Source organism: Oncorhynchus mykiss, chromosome 20 (assembly GCF_057628025.1).
Source record: "Oncorhynchus mykiss isolate SJ-2025 chromosome 20, ASM5762802v1, whole genome shotgun sequence".
In the NCBI taxonomy this organism is placed as follows: domain Eukaryota; kingdom Metazoa; phylum Chordata; class Actinopteri; order Salmoniformes; family Salmonidae; genus Oncorhynchus; species Oncorhynchus mykiss.
In genome coordinates, this window is record NC_143041.1 from 26853799 (window position 1) to 26870519 (window position 16721).

Below are 16721 nucleotides of genomic sequence, written 5' to 3' on the forward strand. Positions count from 1 at the left end.
TGTTTGGCCATAATGACCATTATGTTTGGAGGAAAAAGGGGAGTCTTGCAAGCCGAAGAACACCGTGAAGCATGGGGGTGGCAGCATCACGTTGTTGGGGTGCTTTGCTGCAGGAGGGACGGGTGCGCTTCACAAAATAGATGGCGTGATGAGGCAGGAAAATTATGTGGATATATTGAAGCAACATCTCAAGACATCAGTCAGGAAGTTAAAGCTTGGTCGCAAATGGGTCTTCCAAATGGACAATGACACCAAGCATACTTCCAAAGTTGTGGCAAAATGGCTTAATGACAACAAAGTCTAGGTATTGGAGTGGCCATCACAAAGCCCTGACCTCAATCCTATAGAAAATGTGTGGGCAGAACTGAAAAGGCGTGTGCGAGCAAGGAGGCCTACAAACCTGACTACACCAGCTCTGTCAGGAGGAGTGGGCCAAAATTCACCCAACTTTTTGTGGGAAGCTTGTGGAAGGCTACCCAAAACGTTTGACCCAAGTTAAGCAATTTAAAGGCAATACTGCCAAATACTGATTGAGTGCATGTAAACTTCTGACCCACTGGGAATGTGATGAAAAAAATAAAAGCTGAAATAAATCACTCTATACTATTATTCTGACATTTCACATTCTTAAAATAAAGTGGTGATTTGTGGTGGTAAAGTGGAATTTTTACTAGGATTGAATGTCAGGAATTGTGAAACATTTAAACTCAGACAAATAAACTATGTAAACTTCAGACTTCAACGGTATATACTGTATACTATTCTACTGTATCTTAGTCCATTCTGCTCTGACATCGCTTGTCGCCGTGTATATAGTCTTAATTCATTCATACTTAGATTTGTGTGTATTGGGTATATGTTTAACTTGTTAGATATTACTACACTGTTGGAGCTAGACGCACAAGCATTTCGCTACACCCACAATAACATCTTCTAATCACGTGTATGTGACCAATAAAATTGGATTTGAGTTGACATGGTAGTACTCTTGTAGATCAGTTGGTAGTTCATGGCACTTGCAACTTTAAAATAGCACAGGCAGCGCCATCGAGGCTGTCACAGACACCATAATGGCATAGATACAAAGGTGAGTCCTCTGTAAATGTATATGGTGTCAATTGTTTAGGTTGTGACCATTTCGGGTTGGATAATAGCTAGCATATGGCTGGATAGTTTTCATTTGGACAGATGTACATCACAGCAAACATATATATTTTAGTCCCAAAACCATACTTTACGTATTTCATGAAATATTAATGTTCGGTAGTGACACTTCTGAAAAATACATGAAGCTTTACCAACTTGCTCACTTATTTTCTCCAAAATGATTGCAGAAAGACTACTTGCCATGCTGGAGAAGGGTGCAATCCCATCACCTGGTGATATTTGTAGGGGTGTGGCTTAAGGCACATTGATTCTACAGTCAGCTAAAGTCTGTTTCGGTAGTGTCATCAAAAGTTGGGACAGCATTTTTCAGAGAAAGATGTTCAAAAATAAACAAAACACTAATAAGATTTGTATCTTTCAATGTGGTAATAGAACGCCTCAATGTGTTCTATTGAAATAATAGTGTTAAAACAAGTCATGGTTTCAGATTTGTATTTATTTTAAGAGTCGCTGTGGGCCAGCCACTTCGGAATAGAAATAGGTGTATAAACAATGGCTTTGTACTATATTCATTTAACAATGTTTGTTTTCATCATGATATGTTCTAATTAATTCCAAGGCAATAACAATCTACATTTGGACACTTTTTTTAAATGTTTTTTTGGGGGGAAGTGGGACAGCAATTACACCACTTCTGTAGAATCACCCATATACATGAATATATTTACAATATGTGTCACGGCCAAGTCAGTTGCCTGGCCCTGGCTGGTATGTATAGATTACGATAAAGGGACCAGAGATTAGGTCAAAATCAGTAACCACAGCAAGGAATTTCTAAAGGGTAGGGTAACTTTGTGACACACAAACTGCAACATCACACATTCACCCAAACCACTGTATTCGGTGCATTTTAAGTCCATTTTATTACAATGCATTAGGCTTAAGTAGACTTACATTTTACTTCAATACATTATCATTTTCTTATGTTTTTTTACGGTCAAGTTAACTGTGTGTCAAAAGAGGCCCCCAGTAGACCACATGACGCATATCAGAAGATGTTGGGTCTTCTGCGCAACTTGCCCACCCTTAAGTGGTTATCTCTCCTCAGCATTCAGAAGGAAAACAACCCGAAGACAGGAGTAGGCCTACCGCAAACGACCGCTGCAAATGACCATTTATTTTACCAAATTTAGACAATTGTTGTAAATACTGCCAGAAAAAATGCAAGCAAATCACGTTGACGGGTTATACTGGTGCAAAAAAATGGTTGACTAACACCTTTACGCAGACCTGTGCCGTGCGCCCGTCCAGACATTCAACTTCTACGCATAGCACCAGCGCAACGGGTTACAATATGCTCACAGACCACGAAAAAGAGCTGATCGCTAAAATTTGGGACAAAATGATTCCCGTGGCTTCCGACATCGGAGCTGAATGTCTTCTAAGGTAGGCCTAAGTTAATTGTAAATAACATACAAGCAACACACAAATCTGAACTTAACTTCCTTTCTGATAAGATGGCACTTTCGATATGGTAGGCTAAACGGTGTTAAAACGAAGACATTTCGTTGGCAAAAACTGTCTTTGCTTCTGCTATTGGAAAATGTATTTGTGAAACGTGTCATGTATTTGAATGACAACAAAACGTATGTTTTTTTGTTACATTTTTGTTTATTATATGGTTAGCCTGTTACAATAATTTTGCAATTAAATTGGGTTCATGGTCTATTTACCCAAAGTTGGTGGGAATGGAGGCAACAACAGACCTGTTGTCAGTCACAAATATAATGCCCACTTGCAGACCTATACTTTATCACTGTATCACAGGATGATGACGACTTTTCCCGGAACGAAAACATACTTCGCCCACCTGGACATCAGACCCCGGTCCCCACACCTGCGTTCCCACGGGAAGAAGATAGTTCTCGCGATAGCTGAGTGTTCCAAAGACATCAGCTCGATGATGGTCACCCTGGCACCGCTCCAAACACTGCATGCCTACAAACTGAGAATAGACCCCTGCAACTTCAAGGTGCCTTCCCTATTTCTCTTGATTAACTTTTCCATCAGATATTAGCCCTAGAACATCCCTATCCCTACTTATCATCTACTGGAACACACTCATTGTGTCCTAATAATCTTTACTCCTTGAATTGTGCACTCATTCACTACTCCCCACAAATTGGTGTTGGCATAGACTGGGAGTTTCCACCATATTTCTTATACCAATAATTTCATTTCAAATCTATGAAGGAAATTTAACAAGTGCACTTGTGGTTTACTTTATGATTTTTTTCCCTTTGTGTTTTGTTTATTTCCCTCACAGCTTCTTTGTCACTGTATCCTCGTGACTTTGGCCGCTCACATGGGTGATGAGTTCGATCCTGTCGCGCACGCAGCCATGGACAAGTACCTCTCGGCCTTCGCAGCCGTCCTTGCAGAGAAATACAGATAAGGAGCATCATAGCCCCATCATATAAACCAAATGTTGCTGTTCCATTAACTTAGAGTATTTTATTTGTGTGTTTTTCTTTTGTAATAAAACATGACAGAAACACCTGAGTGCTTGTGTCGTTAACTCTATGTAATAAGGAGGAAATCGTTACTTGTTCAGCTGTATTAAGTTCTGTCAGTTAGTTGTGACAGAGTTCCCTTTGGGTATAGAAATGTGTAAACTAAACCATCTGCTGAGGACCATACATCCCAAGCAGTGGCGACCCGTCATATCTTTTGGGGGGGGGGGGGGGGGGGGGGGCTTGTCTGTTTTGCATGTTATTTTGGCATTAATACGTGTCACATATCAGTTAGCAAACAATATTTAATAAAGCCGCATACAAACATGGTCTTGAGTAAGGCAGCTCCAAAATGCAGGTGTTTCAGCCTAACTCAGTGCTTTCTGTGATGGTGTTACGAGGAGTGGAACAGGGGAACCCAAGAGCAGACTCAGACGAGGAGACTGGGATGAAGTAACCAAGGTATTTATTGAAACACGGGGAAGATGAAGTGCAGGTCAGGGGAAGCTCGGGTGGGTTGCTGGAAACTAGGTGCGGAGGCTGAGGCTGGAGCGAGAGGGGTTGAGACAGTGGGTTTAGTGGAGGTTTTGTTCTGGGCACAAATCGAACAGGCTGAGACAAACTCCCAGGCATCTCTCTCCATGGTGGGCCACCAAAAGCGCTGACGCAGGAAGCCAAGGGTCCGGTTCATACCAGGGTGACACGTGAGGTGGGTAGAATGGCCCCACTGAAGAACATCAGAGTGAACACAATCTGGAACATACAGAGCATTACTAGGACCATTACCCGAGGTCAGGCTGGTTCTGCTGAGCCTGGCAGATACGGGACTCGATCTCCCAGGTGACGGTGGCAACGATGCAGGTGGATGGCACAATGGCTTCTGGCTCGGTACCCGTGTTGTCGGTGGTGAACTGGCAAGAGAGGGCATCAGGCTTGGTATTCTTCGAACCGGGGTGATAAGTGAGTGAAATTGAATTGTCACGAATCCCGCTTCCTGAGTCTGTGTTTGCCTGTGTTTCTGTCCTGGAGTGTGTCTCCGGTGTCCTGGAACGCACCCTGTCTGGTTGCCGGGCGAATTAGCTTGTTGGGAGATCGATGTTCACCCGCACCTGTATCCCATCAGTAATCTGCACACCTGTCCTGATCATCACCTCTCCCCTTCAAAAGCTCTGACCTGACATCCATTCCCTGCCGGATCGTTAGCCATGAACAGTATGTTGTGCCATAGTATCAGCCTCAAGTTGGATAGAATTTGTTTTGTTGTTTTTTACGTATTGCTTGCCTTAAACTTACCTCCGTTTGTTCTGTCTTCAGTTACTCACCCGGATCATTTACCCCATTCCCGCCTGGTCGTCGGAGGATTCCGCTACCCCATTGGATCCACCTATTTACTCCCATCAACTCACCACCGCTGCCCGCTACGCCACCTGGATATATCTACCCATTCACATTCACTTGTAAATAAATACTCACCTTCTTCCTACTCTCCTTGTCCTGGTCTGCTTCTGGGTTTGATTTTGAAAGAACTTGACATGAATCTACCAAAGAACAAGGCCCACCTGGATTGCCGGGAGTTCAGATGTTTGGCGGTCTGGATGTAGGACAGGTTTTTATGGTCAGTCCACACGATGAAGGGGAGTACAGAGCCCTACAGCCAGTGACGCAATTCCTCCAGAGCCAGGGTAACTGCCAGGAGTTCCCGGTTTCCGATGTCAAAATTCCTCTCTGCAGGTGAGAGCTTACAGGAAAATAATGCACATGGGTGGACCTGCTGATCAGAGGGGGAACTTTGAGACAGAACAGCACCTACCCCGGTGTCAGAGGCGTCCACCTCTATGATGAACTGGAGTTCTGGGTCGGGCTGAGTAAGGACCGAAGCAGAGGTAAAGAGATGCTTGAGTTCCAGGAATGCTGCCTCTGCCTCAGGAGTCCAGTGGAACAGAGTGGAGGTGGAGGTGAGTGGTGAGAGGTGCTGCCAGATGGCTGTAGTTGCGGATGAAACGTCTGTAAAAATGTGCAAACCCCAGAAAATACTGTAGCTGCTTCAAGTTGGAGGGTGCAGTAGACCTGCAGCCAGAGAATCCTGGATGTACATCTCCATAGCCTCTTGCTCAGGACGAGAGAGGTTAAACAACCGGCTACTGGGGAGAGGAGCTCCAGGTTGGAGGTCAATGGCGCAGTCGTACGGCCGATGAGAAAGCAGCAACAGGGCGTTGTGCTTTCTGAACACAGGAGCTAGATCGTGATCCTCGAGAGGAACTGATGACAGTTCCGGAGGTTCTGGAATGAACTGGGGCACAGACAAGGCAGGGTAGAATGTAAACAATTAGAGTGACAAAATGAACTCCAAGTGGTTACCTTTCCGGCAGTCCAGTCAATCTGTGGGTTGTGTAGCTTTAACCATGGATGGCCAAGAACCAGGGGAGAGTAAAACAGTCGATTATGTGGAAATCAATCTTTTCCTGGTAATTTCCAGAGAGACACAGGGACGGTCCTCTCACAGACACGGGCGAGGAGCTGTCCATTGAGAGCGTTGGCATCGAGGGGTGAATCGAGTGGGACAGTGTCCAGAATCAACTGGGTAATGACACCTCGGTCCAGGAATCTCTCGTCGGCGCCCGAATCGATGAGAGCAGACAGAGGAAAAGCCTGGCTCTGCCACACAAGTTTGCCTTCAAGCAGGGAACTTGGGGAAGATGGGCAGGCGATTTGGTTCAACAGCATATCCCCCACTACTGCCGAGCCCCCTCTTTTGCTGGACGCAGGGAACAAGTGGAGACAAAGTGACCAACCTGGCCACAGTATAGGCAGCTCCTAGCGGCGATTCGTCATTGCCTCTCCTCTGGAGAGAGACAGGCCCGGACGAGCAGCATGGGTTCAGGATCTGGACGAGCCTGGGAATGGGATGCAGTCGGAGAAGGAGGACAAGGCACTGAAGCAGATGTTATGGGACATGCAACCCTACCTACCCTCTCCCTCCAACGCTCACGGAGATGGTTGTCGATGTGGATAGTGAGAGAGATGAGTTCATCAAGTCCATCAGGCTCATCCCTGGACACTAACTCGTCCTTGAGGGACTCAGTAAGCGTGTTCCGGAACACTCCCTGAAGGGCCTCCTCGTTCCAGCCGCTCTCAGAGGCGAGGGTGCGGAACTCACATGCCATCTCAGCAACACTATGGGGGCCTTGACGGAGGGACAGGAGTCGTTTAGCGGCATCCTTACCACAGACCGGGTGGTCAAAGACTTTCTTAATCTCCTCCGTGAATCTGGAGTAGGAGAAGCAGATGGGGGACTGTCTCTCCCACACCACCGTGGCCCAGGAAAGCGCTGCTCCATGGAGGCAGCCAATCAGAAAGGAAAACTTGGCCCATTCGCTAGCATAAGAGTAGGGCTGTTGCTGAAATACTAGTGAACATTAAACCAAAAAGGCTCTGCAAGCTCCGAGTTTGCCATCGTAACGCTCGGGAGTCAGAACAAACGGTCCCGAGTGTAGGAGACCTGGTTGGAGCTCTGGGCGATGGGTCAGCCCTGTAGGTCAGACAGGCTCTGTTAAAACTCCTTGATGTACTCCAGAAGGGTCTTCAAGGCTTGGTCATGTTGCTCGAGTAGGGTGCCTTTAGCCCGACGAGTGTTTGGTGGAGAGTAGCAGAGTCTGCTGGGTTCATCTCTTTGGCCAGATCGTACTGTTACGCGGAGTGGAACAGGGGAACCCAAGAGCAGACTGAGACGAGGAGACTGGGATGAAGTAACCACTCTCACCTCCAGGGACCGGAGTCAGAGTGGGCAGAACTGTAGTGGAGAGGAAAACAGCGTCAGGCAAGGCACAACAGGATAACAGGATCTGAATAGTAACAAATGGCTAGCAACATAGACTGACTGAGCAGAGATTATGATCTGGCAGCGTAGAAGTGGCAGGGCTCAGTATTTGTAGAGGTCTTGATTATGGAACAGGTTGCAGCTGTTGGGGATCTGCTCTGACTCCAGCACACCTGTCTCCGCCCACACAATCACACACACACTGAGAGAGAGGGAGAGAGTACTGGGGGAGTGGTGGCAGGTTAAGGAGACACAGGATGAGCAGTATAGGGCGTTGCAGGAGCAGATGTGACAGGTGGGGCAAACCAGCAGAAAATACGGAGCGTTGCGCTGTGATTGGCTCAGCTTTCTGTCACTCATGGGGACACTACATCACCACCAAGTCTGAGGGTAGAGCTCGACAATTCAAGCCCCTCGGGTGCTGCCATAGAGTTACATTAGAAGTGCACATCCAAGAAGGCTCAAGGTCATTGGTCACAGATAAAATGACGTGAAATCACCTTATATCTACAGTAGCTTTGATTGGACTGATCATGTCAACATCATACTTTCAAAATCTTAGCTAGCAGTCATCATCATGAATCAAGTCGACAATCTACTGACAATTCATTTTTAATCCTTGTCATATTAAGAGAAATAATGAAGAGAAATTAAAGATAAAACGTAGCGGTACTCATCGGCCATTCAACATAAACATTACACAACAAGTTGGAAATTGCAAGTTCACCAATGAGAGATTTGGAAGGAATCAGTGGCTAACTGCAAGCATTGCAAAGCAATCATTAGCCTGATATTCAGTGGCTGTGTGGTCCCAAGTCTAAGATTAAGGGTCTCTTTTCCTAGTTTAAAATTATAAACATTCAACATTGGCCATGCTGTCAATGAAGCATGATTTGTGCTGCACTCAAAACAACTGTTATCTTAGAACTACAAAATCTGACTTTAGTAAATTCAAAATAACTGGGTACTTGGGGAAAACGAGGTATGACTGGGAAAATACGTTTGAACTTTCATCCAACTCGGAATTGTAAATCGGGAACTCGGGCCTCTTTCTAGAGCTATGACCTGAAGATCACTGACGTCATCGTGATTGAATCTTCTTTTTTTCCCCCAGTTGTCTTGAAAGCACCATAAATCCAGAGAATGTCAGACTTTGATGACAAAGTTTGATGACAAAATTTGATGACCTTGCCTCCACAATCACCTGACTTCAACCCAATTGAGATGGTTTGGGACAAGTTGGACCGCAGAGTGAAGGAAAAGCAGCAAACAAGTGCTCAGCATATGTGGGAACTCCTTCAAGACTGTTGGAAAAGCCTTCCAAGTGAAGCTGGTTGAGAGAATGCCAAGAGTGTGCAAAGCTGTCATCTAGACAAAGGGTGGCTACTTTGAAGAATCTCAAATATAAAATATAGTTTGATTTGTTTAAAACATTTTTGGTTACTACATGATTCCATATGTGTTATTTCATAGTTTTGACGTCTTCATTATTATTCTACAATGTAGAAAATAGTAAAAATAAAGAAAAACCCTTGAATGAGTAGGTAGGTGTGTCCAAACTTTTGCCTGGTACTGTATACTGTAGCTAAGAAAGTAATACAAATTGTATATTGCAGTAAACTGTTGGTAGCCCATTTGCCTCACCCTAATAATTTGGTATATTTTCACCTCTTAATTTTGCCTAGTGTTCTGACTTGGTGGTGCACATGTACTGTAGCCTATAACCTGATTTTGAGAAATGTAATCATTGAATATTGTAAGAGCTTTCATTGTCTGCTTATATGCCCCCTTTATTTATCCTATGGTTCTGACTTGGTGTACAGGGAGAAGAACACTGTAAGAACGGCCTATGTTCTGAATTCTGTCATTGTACATTTCAAAAGTGCTGAACAAGTAGTTATATTGACTACTTCCGTCCTAGCTCACTCATTAATGTCTAAATCGAAATTAAGGACTGCCTCTTATCTGCTTGTCGTCACCTTATGCAATAGTTTGTGCATCTCAATTGTCAGTAGAAACCACATTTGTTTAAGCAAGTCAGTAAATGAGGCTGAATTAACTGTTTCGCTGCCAGACAAGGCTCCGCTAGCCAGGTGTAGCAGTGGTATAGTGCAATTAGTGTATTGTTTAGTGTTGTGTTGTGTCGTGGCTTTGCTGGAATGCGTCCCAATTTTTTTTTACATGCTAAAATCGGTACTGATCCCAAGTGTATATAATTTGTTGAAATCACAAGCATAAAGTGTGTTAAAAATACATTTTATTATTGACATGATGATTATGATCATTATTGACATGATTGTGGCACATGGACACTCAATGTCCTTGGCAGAAAGGCAAATTGCATTGTGCTAAATTAAAGGAGATATTTCCACGTGGACTATAATTGCGTAAAGTAATATTTTGATGTTCTTGTAGCTATACAGTTTCGCTTAATATATTGGCACCCTTGCACTTTACAACGGACTGCAATGGAACAGAACGTTCTGGTGGAATGGCTTTTTTTGTAGGCAGCTGCAACTTACTACAGTTGAGATAAATTACAGTGCACATCAAACGAGAATCACCTGACTCCAACCAAATTCATTTGAATTCCGAATAATTTAGTACAGGCCATTTTATTTACTTAAAGTTAAAAATGTTAAAAGTTAAGTTTTTTTCAATGTCATCTTATTGTAGAAGAAACGGTGAATCGTGCAAGGATGCCAATATATTACAGCGCAAATGAGGCGCATAGGGCTTATGTGAGGCCTATGACGTATGTACATCTAAATAATAAATAGCCTTGCTATCATTTGTGTCTCCGTTTGGCAAATGTTGTATTCATCACTGGTTAAAATTGTGACTATTGCCACATTTAATAAATGTAATTATAATTACACGCACGAATGTCAATCATGGCACGAATGACGTTCGAGGTTTTTCCTTTTTGAGCTTCATTTGGAGTCAAAAATGGGAGTGTCCTGCTGTGGGAGATAACACAGATGTTTGCTGTAAATAACAAGTCAGATGATGGGGAAACTTGGTCCCAATGTGAGGATTGTAACTAAACGTTTATTTGTAACTTTTAATTAGGCCTAATGAAATCTCAAACGATGGCATCACGTTGCCCTTGTTATTTAAACTATGGAAGTACACTATCAGGAGGGTGGGTTACAATGAAAACAATGCCATGCCAATGCCATAGCCTACATACTTATTGTGCAATCATAACTAAGGGAGATCTTGACTTATTAATGATTATCAGTGCGAACTCATTCAAATGCAATCAAAATGATTCACAACCACAAAATGATGGCGAAAGTAACAGAGGCCTATATTATTAAATAGGTCAGCCATATGGATACTTTCGATTGTGTTGCATACTGTACCTTCAGAAAGTATTCATACCCCTTGACTTATTCCACATTTTGTTGTGTTACAGCCTAAATTCAAAATCTATAAAAAAAAATAATCTAATTTATTACACAAAATACCCCATAATGACAAAGTGAAAACCTGTTTTTAGAATTTTTAGCTCATTTATAAAAATGAAAAACAGAAATATATTCAATTTACATAAGCATTCACACCCGAGTCAATACTTTGTAGAAGCGCATTTGGCGAAGATTACAGCTGTGAGTCTTTTGGGGTAAGTCTCTAAGAGCTTTGCATACCTGGATTGTACAATAACTGCACATTATTATTTTTTAAATTATTCAAAATCTTTCAAGTTGATTGTTGATCATTACTAGACAGCCATTTCAAATTCTTGACATAGATTTTCAAGCCGATTTAAGTCAAAACTGTACGTCGGCCACTCAGGAACATTCAACGTCGTCTTGGTAAGCAATTCCAGTCTAGATTTGGTATTGTGTTTTAGGTTATTGTCCTGTTGAAAGTTGAATTAATCTCTGTATTCAGTTTATTTGTATCCGAGAAAACTCCCTAGACAAGCATATCCATAAGGTAATGCAGCCACCACCATCCCTGAAAATGTGAAGAGAGTTACTGAGTGATGCGTGTTGGATTTGCCCCAAACATAATGCTTTGTATGCAGGACAACAATTTAATTTCAAGTTTGCAGTTTTACTGAAATGTCTTGTTGCAGACAAGATGCATGTTTTTGACTATTTTTATTCTGTACCAGCTTCCTTCTTTTCACTCTGTCATTTAGGTTAATATTGGAGTCAATACAATGTTGTTGATCCATCCTCAGTTTTTTCCTATCCACAGCCATTAAACTATGTAACTGTCTCAAAATCACCATTGACCTCAAGGTGAAATCCCTGAGCAGTTTCCTTCCTCTCTGGCAACTGGGTTAGGAAGGACACCTGTATCTTTGTAGTGACTGGGTGTATTGATACACCATTCAAAGTGTAATTAATAACTTCACCATGCTCCAAAGCATATTCAGGATCTGCTTTTTTAATTTGTACCCATATACAGTAGTTGCCCTTCGTTGGGAGACATTGGAAAACCTGAAAAAACCTGGAAAAATGTGATTGAATATGTGAAAAATCACTACTCAATTGAGTGACCCTACAGATAATTGTATGTGTGGGGTACAGATATGGGGTAGTCATTTAAAAATCATGTTAACCACTATTATTAAACACGGAATGAGTCCGAGCAACTTATTATGTCACTTCTTAAGCACATTTTTAATCCTGAACTTATTTATTGTTGCAGTAACAAAGGGGTTGAATACTTATTGACTCAATACATTTTAGCCTTTATTTTTTTTATTTTTTTTTATTTTTAAAGTTCTACAAACAAGATTCCACTTTGACTTTATGCGGTAGTGTGGAGATCAGTGACACAACATCTCAATGTAATCCATTTTAATTCAGGCTGTAACGCAACAACAAAAAAACAAATTAAAGCAAAAGGGTGTGCATAATTTCTGAAGGCACTGTATGTATCGGCTATAACCTGAGAGTTACCCTCAGAATCTATATTTGGTTTCCTGAAATGTTTTTTGCTGTTTCACGGAAATCCACCTTAAGGAGGACCTATTCGACAATGTTCAACTATGTATTATCTAAAGCAAGATGGGTTATCTCCAACCAATCATATTACATTTTTCGTTTTGGGGGCGGAGTGCACAAATACCATAAAACTAAAGATATTTCCGATTTTTTTTCATGATTCCTATTCCCTATTCTCACTAGAACCTAAGCTAAATCATCACGAGCAACATGGTTGAGTGGACAGATGAAGAGCGCGCGGCCATCTCCAACATCTTCTCCAAACTAGACTATGACGAAATTGGCCAAAAGTCCCTGTCAAGGTAAGACAAGAAACTTTGGTTTACTTTAACTTTGATTGTTAGTCCCCCTAATTTTCATCTTCTTCGTCATTTTCTGTTGTTGTTCAGCCTCACACTGTTCTCTCCGCTCCCCTCAGGTGTCTGATCGTGTACCCCTGGACCCAGAGGTATTTCGGGGGCTTCGGCAACCTGTACAACGCAGAGGCCATCATGAACAACCCTATGATTGCTAAGCACGGCACCACGGTGCTGCACGGTCTGGACAGAGCTCTGAAGAACATGGACGACATCAAGAACACATACGCCGAGCTGAGCGTTCTGCACTCCGAGAAACTGCACGTGGATCCCGACAACTTTAAGGTAAGATAGGCGACAAAATAACATTGAAGTCCACTCGATCAAGCTACCCAAAAATACATTCTAAACATATCACTTCTGCTGTGGTTTGTTCTCTTTCACAGCTGTTGTCTGACTGTCTGACCATCGTCATCGCTGGGAAGATGGGCAACGCATTCACCCCCGAATATCAGGCATCCTTCCAGAAGTTCTTGTCAGTGGTGGTGTCTGCTCTGGGCAGGCAGTACCACTAGAGTCAGTCTCCATATAGCTGGCCGAGGAGACAGCCTGTGTGCTCATGTGTTTCACTCTTCAATGAATAAATAAAATAAGCATATAAGCATCTGTTTGTTGATCGTGTGTGTTTATTTTACGCGTGCGTAATTATATCCATACAAACCTAGACAAATTGCACTTTAAGGATAGCTAATATAATAACACATTTAAAGGTTTCAATGGTTATTTCATATATAGATGTTAGATCTACACATTATAAAAATGTGAATTCAATAATACATTAGACAACACGAACAAGTTGGTGAATGGATGCATATCGCCTACAAGCCTACAGAGTTGGCCATGCTGAATTGTATTGTTGCTGGCTGTAAAACACGTGGCAAACATTAACATGACTATTTTATGCATAAAACATACAAAAACAAAACTGCGAAGGGATACACCTCTATGTCTTGACTGAGAAGTAAAAGAAGGCTATAAACGCACATCACTGCTTCATGTTTACTGTCAAAACAAATAAATTATTGTCGTTTAAGTTTTAACAGTTAATATTAATTTGTCAAAAGTATTTACTTTCAATTTACTTTACTGTAGCTGTTGTCATATTGTTATCCGTCATGAAAAACAGTATAATTCCAGAAACTTTTAATCCCTTGTTCAGGTTGTTTTTCGTTTTGTTTGATATTGACCTCCACTTGTAGGCTACATTTAGGAAAATCTAGTTTGTTTGGTGCAGGAAACGACCCCATATACATTTTTTTCTTAAAGTTTTGCATATTGGCAAACGTTTTTTATACACTACTGTATATACGGGGATGAGTTTCAAGATTCCTACACCAGATCCATACATGATCATGCGGCCTGGTTTGCCTAATATAAGCCTAATATATGGTTTATACTTTTACTTTTGATACTTAAGTACATTTCAGCAATTCTATTTAATTTTGATATTTAAGTATATCTAAAACCAAATAATTTTAGACTTTTACTCAAGTAGTATTTTACTGGGTGACTTCCACTTTTACTTAAGTCATTTTCTATTAAGGTATCTTTACTTTTACTCACGTATGACAAATGAGTACTTTTTCCACCACTGCCCACAGCGACCTGTTCTATGCATACCCCTGCAGCAGCTGGTCGGGCCTGTCCAGCTGTGACCTATGTGAGGTTTTAGAAGATAAGAATGGCAACACCTAGTGTTATCTATAAACACATACAGTAGGCCCGGAGATGATCTGAGAAAGTCTATGAGTGAAAGGCGAATATATGCGTTTTACATTTATTTCATGAAAGCATCCCAATAAAATGTATAAACATGTGTCTCTCCACTGTGGCTATACTGTTCCCAAGTAGAGTATTCCTCATCATCACATAGGCAGGTGTAGAAGGCAGCTGACACATACATACATACCACATACCATCCCCTCAGTATCACGATATCAAGCAGTTAATTCCAGAAATCGTTATATTCGTTGAGAACCTAGCGAATGTTGGTCTTCATTCTGTTCTTTGCGAAAGTCTCCAGCAGGTCGGACGAGATCGGCGCCGAGGCTCTCGCCAGGTAAAGATGGGGATACTTCATCATCAGTTAGACTCCTCCCCGTTGTAGCCTATCTAAACTCTTTCGATTTATGGAAATTCTATTAGACATTATTGTATTAAACAACTCTAATAGAATATGATCTAACAGGCCTATATGAATTTTTTATAATACAAACAAGTTCCTGAAACTGAATGCATAATTGATAATTCAATGCATCCTTTATCAGAAACAAAATGGTATTGATATGTTCGACAGAGCAATTACCACTTACCCTAACCAATTCTTTCTCTCCTCCCTCCATGCAGGTTGATCGTGGTGTACCCCCAGACCAAGTCTTACTTCGCCCACTGGAAGGACCTGAGCCCCAACGGCGCTCCGGCTAGGAAGCAAGGCAGTACCATCATGGGTGGCTTGTACGAGGCGGTGAGCAAGATCGATGACCTGGCCGGTGGTCTTCTGAACCTGAGCGAGCTGCACGCCTTCGTTCTTAGAGTTGACCCCGTCAACTTCAAGGTAATTTTCACTAACTATAGCCAATATATACCATATGCTCTATAGGCGTATGGGCCATGTATTAACCTACCTACTACGTTTGCAGAAGGTGTCATTGCACTTTTCTAAGTAAAATCAAACTGACTCTTTGCTCTGTTTGTCCCTCGTCAGATTCTGTCCCACTGCATTATGGTGGTCTTGTCCATGCTGTTCCCCGAGGAGTTCACCCCTCAGATCCATGTTGCTGTGGACAAGTTCCTCGCCCTGGTGGCCCTGGCTCTGGCCGAGAAGTACCGCTAAAGGACCAATCAGCACCAACACGCCAGCACTCACACCTGCTGTGGTCCTCAGTGTGGAAATAATATTCTTCTTCTTTGAGAAATAAAAAGTTACATCGAAATGTAGTAATTCTAGTCCTTATTATGTTTACTTTTGAATAATCTTATAATTAGGTTGGTAAAAATACCATATACAGTGCCTTGCGAAAGTATTCGGCCCCCTTGAACTTTGCGACCTTTTGACACATTTCAAACATAAAGATATAAAACTGTATTTTTTTTGTGAGGAATCAACAACAAGTGGGACACAATCATGAAGTGGAACGACATTTATTGGATATTTCAAACTTTTTTAACAAATCAAAAACTGAAAAATTGGGCATGCAAAATTATTCAGCCCCCTTAAGTTAATACTTTGTAGCGCCACCTTTTGCTCTGATTACAGCTGTAAGTCGCTTGGGGTATGCCTCTATCAGTTTTGCACATCGAGAGACTGACATTTTTTCCCATTCCTCCTTGCAAACAGCTCGAGCTCAGTGAGGTTGGATGGAGAGCATTTGTGAACAGCAGTTTTCAGTTCTTTCCACAGATTCTCGATTGGATTCAGGTCTGGACTTTGACTTGGCCATTCTAACACCTGGATATGTTTATTTTTGAACCATTCCATTGTAGATTTTGCTTTATGCTTTGGATCATTGTCTTGTTGGAAGACAAATCTCCGTCCCAGTCTCAGGTCTTTTGCAGACTCCATCAGGTTTTCTTCCAGAATGGTCCTGTATTTGGCTCCATCCATCTTCCCATCAATTTGAACCATCTTCCCTGTCCCTGCTGAAGAAAAGCAGGCCCAAACCATGATGCTGCCACCACCTTGTTTGACAGTGGGGATGGCGTGTTCAGGGTGATGAGCTGTGTTGCTTTTACGCCAAACATAACGTTTTGCATTGTTGCCAAAAAGTTCAATTTTGGTTTCATCTGACCAGAGCACCTTCTTCCACATGTTTGGTGTGTCTCCCAGGTGGCTTGTGGCAAACTTTAAACAACACTTTTTATGGATATCTTTAAGAAATGGCTTTCTTCTTGCCACTCTTCCATAAAGGCCAGATTTGTGCAATATACGATTGTTGTCCTATGGACAGAGTCTCCCACCTCA

The 16721-nt window shown here is 42.2% G+C and overlaps 3 protein-coding genes across 3 annotated transcripts; all 3 read left to right on the top strand.

Annotated features, from left to right (window-relative positions):
* Positions 1-2241: 2241 nt before the first annotated feature.
* Positions 2242-3662, top strand: LOC149974506 (hemoglobin subunit alpha-D-like). The gene is made up of 3 exons (XM_090212739.1): positions 2242-2553; positions 2935-3139; positions 3434-3662. Exons 1-3 carry the CDS (start codon positions 2462-2464, stop codon positions 3560-3562), a joined length of 426 nt encoding a protein of 141 aa, XP_090068865.1. The 5' UTR covers positions 2242-2461; the 3' UTR covers positions 3563-3662.
* Positions 3663-11012: 7350 nt separating this feature from the next.
* Positions 11013-13364, top strand: LOC149974507 (hemoglobin subunit beta-2-like). Its single transcript, XM_090212740.1, has 3 exons — positions 11013-12706; positions 12823-13045; positions 13147-13364. Exons 1-3 carry the CDS (start codon positions 12615-12617, stop codon positions 13273-13275), a joined length of 444 nt encoding a protein of 147 aa, XP_090068866.1. The 5' UTR covers positions 11013-12614; the 3' UTR covers positions 13276-13364.
* A 1401-nt stretch (positions 13365-14765) lies between these two features.
* Positions 14766-15593, top strand: LOC149974508 (hemoglobin subunit alpha-2-like). The gene is made up of 3 exons (XM_090212741.1): positions 14766-14819; positions 15107-15314; positions 15465-15593. Exons 2-3 carry the CDS (start codon positions 15204-15206, stop codon positions 15591-15593), a joined length of 240 nt encoding a protein of 79 aa, XP_090068867.1. The 5' UTR covers positions 14766-14819; positions 15107-15203.
* Positions 15594-16721: the final 1128 nt, after the last annotated feature.

Excerpts from the sequence above, each read along its gene's own strand:
- LOC149974506 (XM_090212739.1), top strand. The coding sequence starts at position 2,462 with ATGCTCACAGACCACGAAAAAGAGCTGATCGCTAAAATTTGGGACAAA. Across the intron at positions 2,554-2,934 it reads GGAGCTGAATGTCTTCTAAG|GATGATGACGACTTTTCCCG; the intron begins GTAGGCCTAAGT and ends ACTGTATCACAG. Across the intron at positions 3,140-3,433 it reads TAGACCCCTGCAACTTCAAG|CTTCTTTGTCACTGTATCCT; the intron begins GTGCCTTCCCTA and ends TTTCCCTCACAG.
- LOC149974507 (XM_090212740.1), top strand. The coding sequence starts at position 12,615 with ATGGTTGAGTGGACAGATGAAGAGCGCGCGGCCATCTCCAACATCTTC. Across the intron at positions 12,707-12,822 it reads GGCCAAAAGTCCCTGTCAAG|GTGTCTGATCGTGTACCCCT; the intron begins GTAAGACAAGAA and ends CGCTCCCCTCAG. Across the intron at positions 13,046-13,146 it reads TGGATCCCGACAACTTTAAG|CTGTTGTCTGACTGTCTGAC; the intron begins GTAAGATAGGCG and ends TCTCTTTCACAG.
- LOC149974508 (XM_090212741.1), top strand. The coding sequence starts at position 15,204 with ATGGGTGGCTTGTACGAGGCGGTGAGCAAGATCGATGACCTGGCCGGT. Across the intron at positions 15,315-15,464 it reads TTGACCCCGTCAACTTCAAG|ATTCTGTCCCACTGCATTAT; the intron begins GTAATTTTCACT and ends GTCCCTCGTCAG.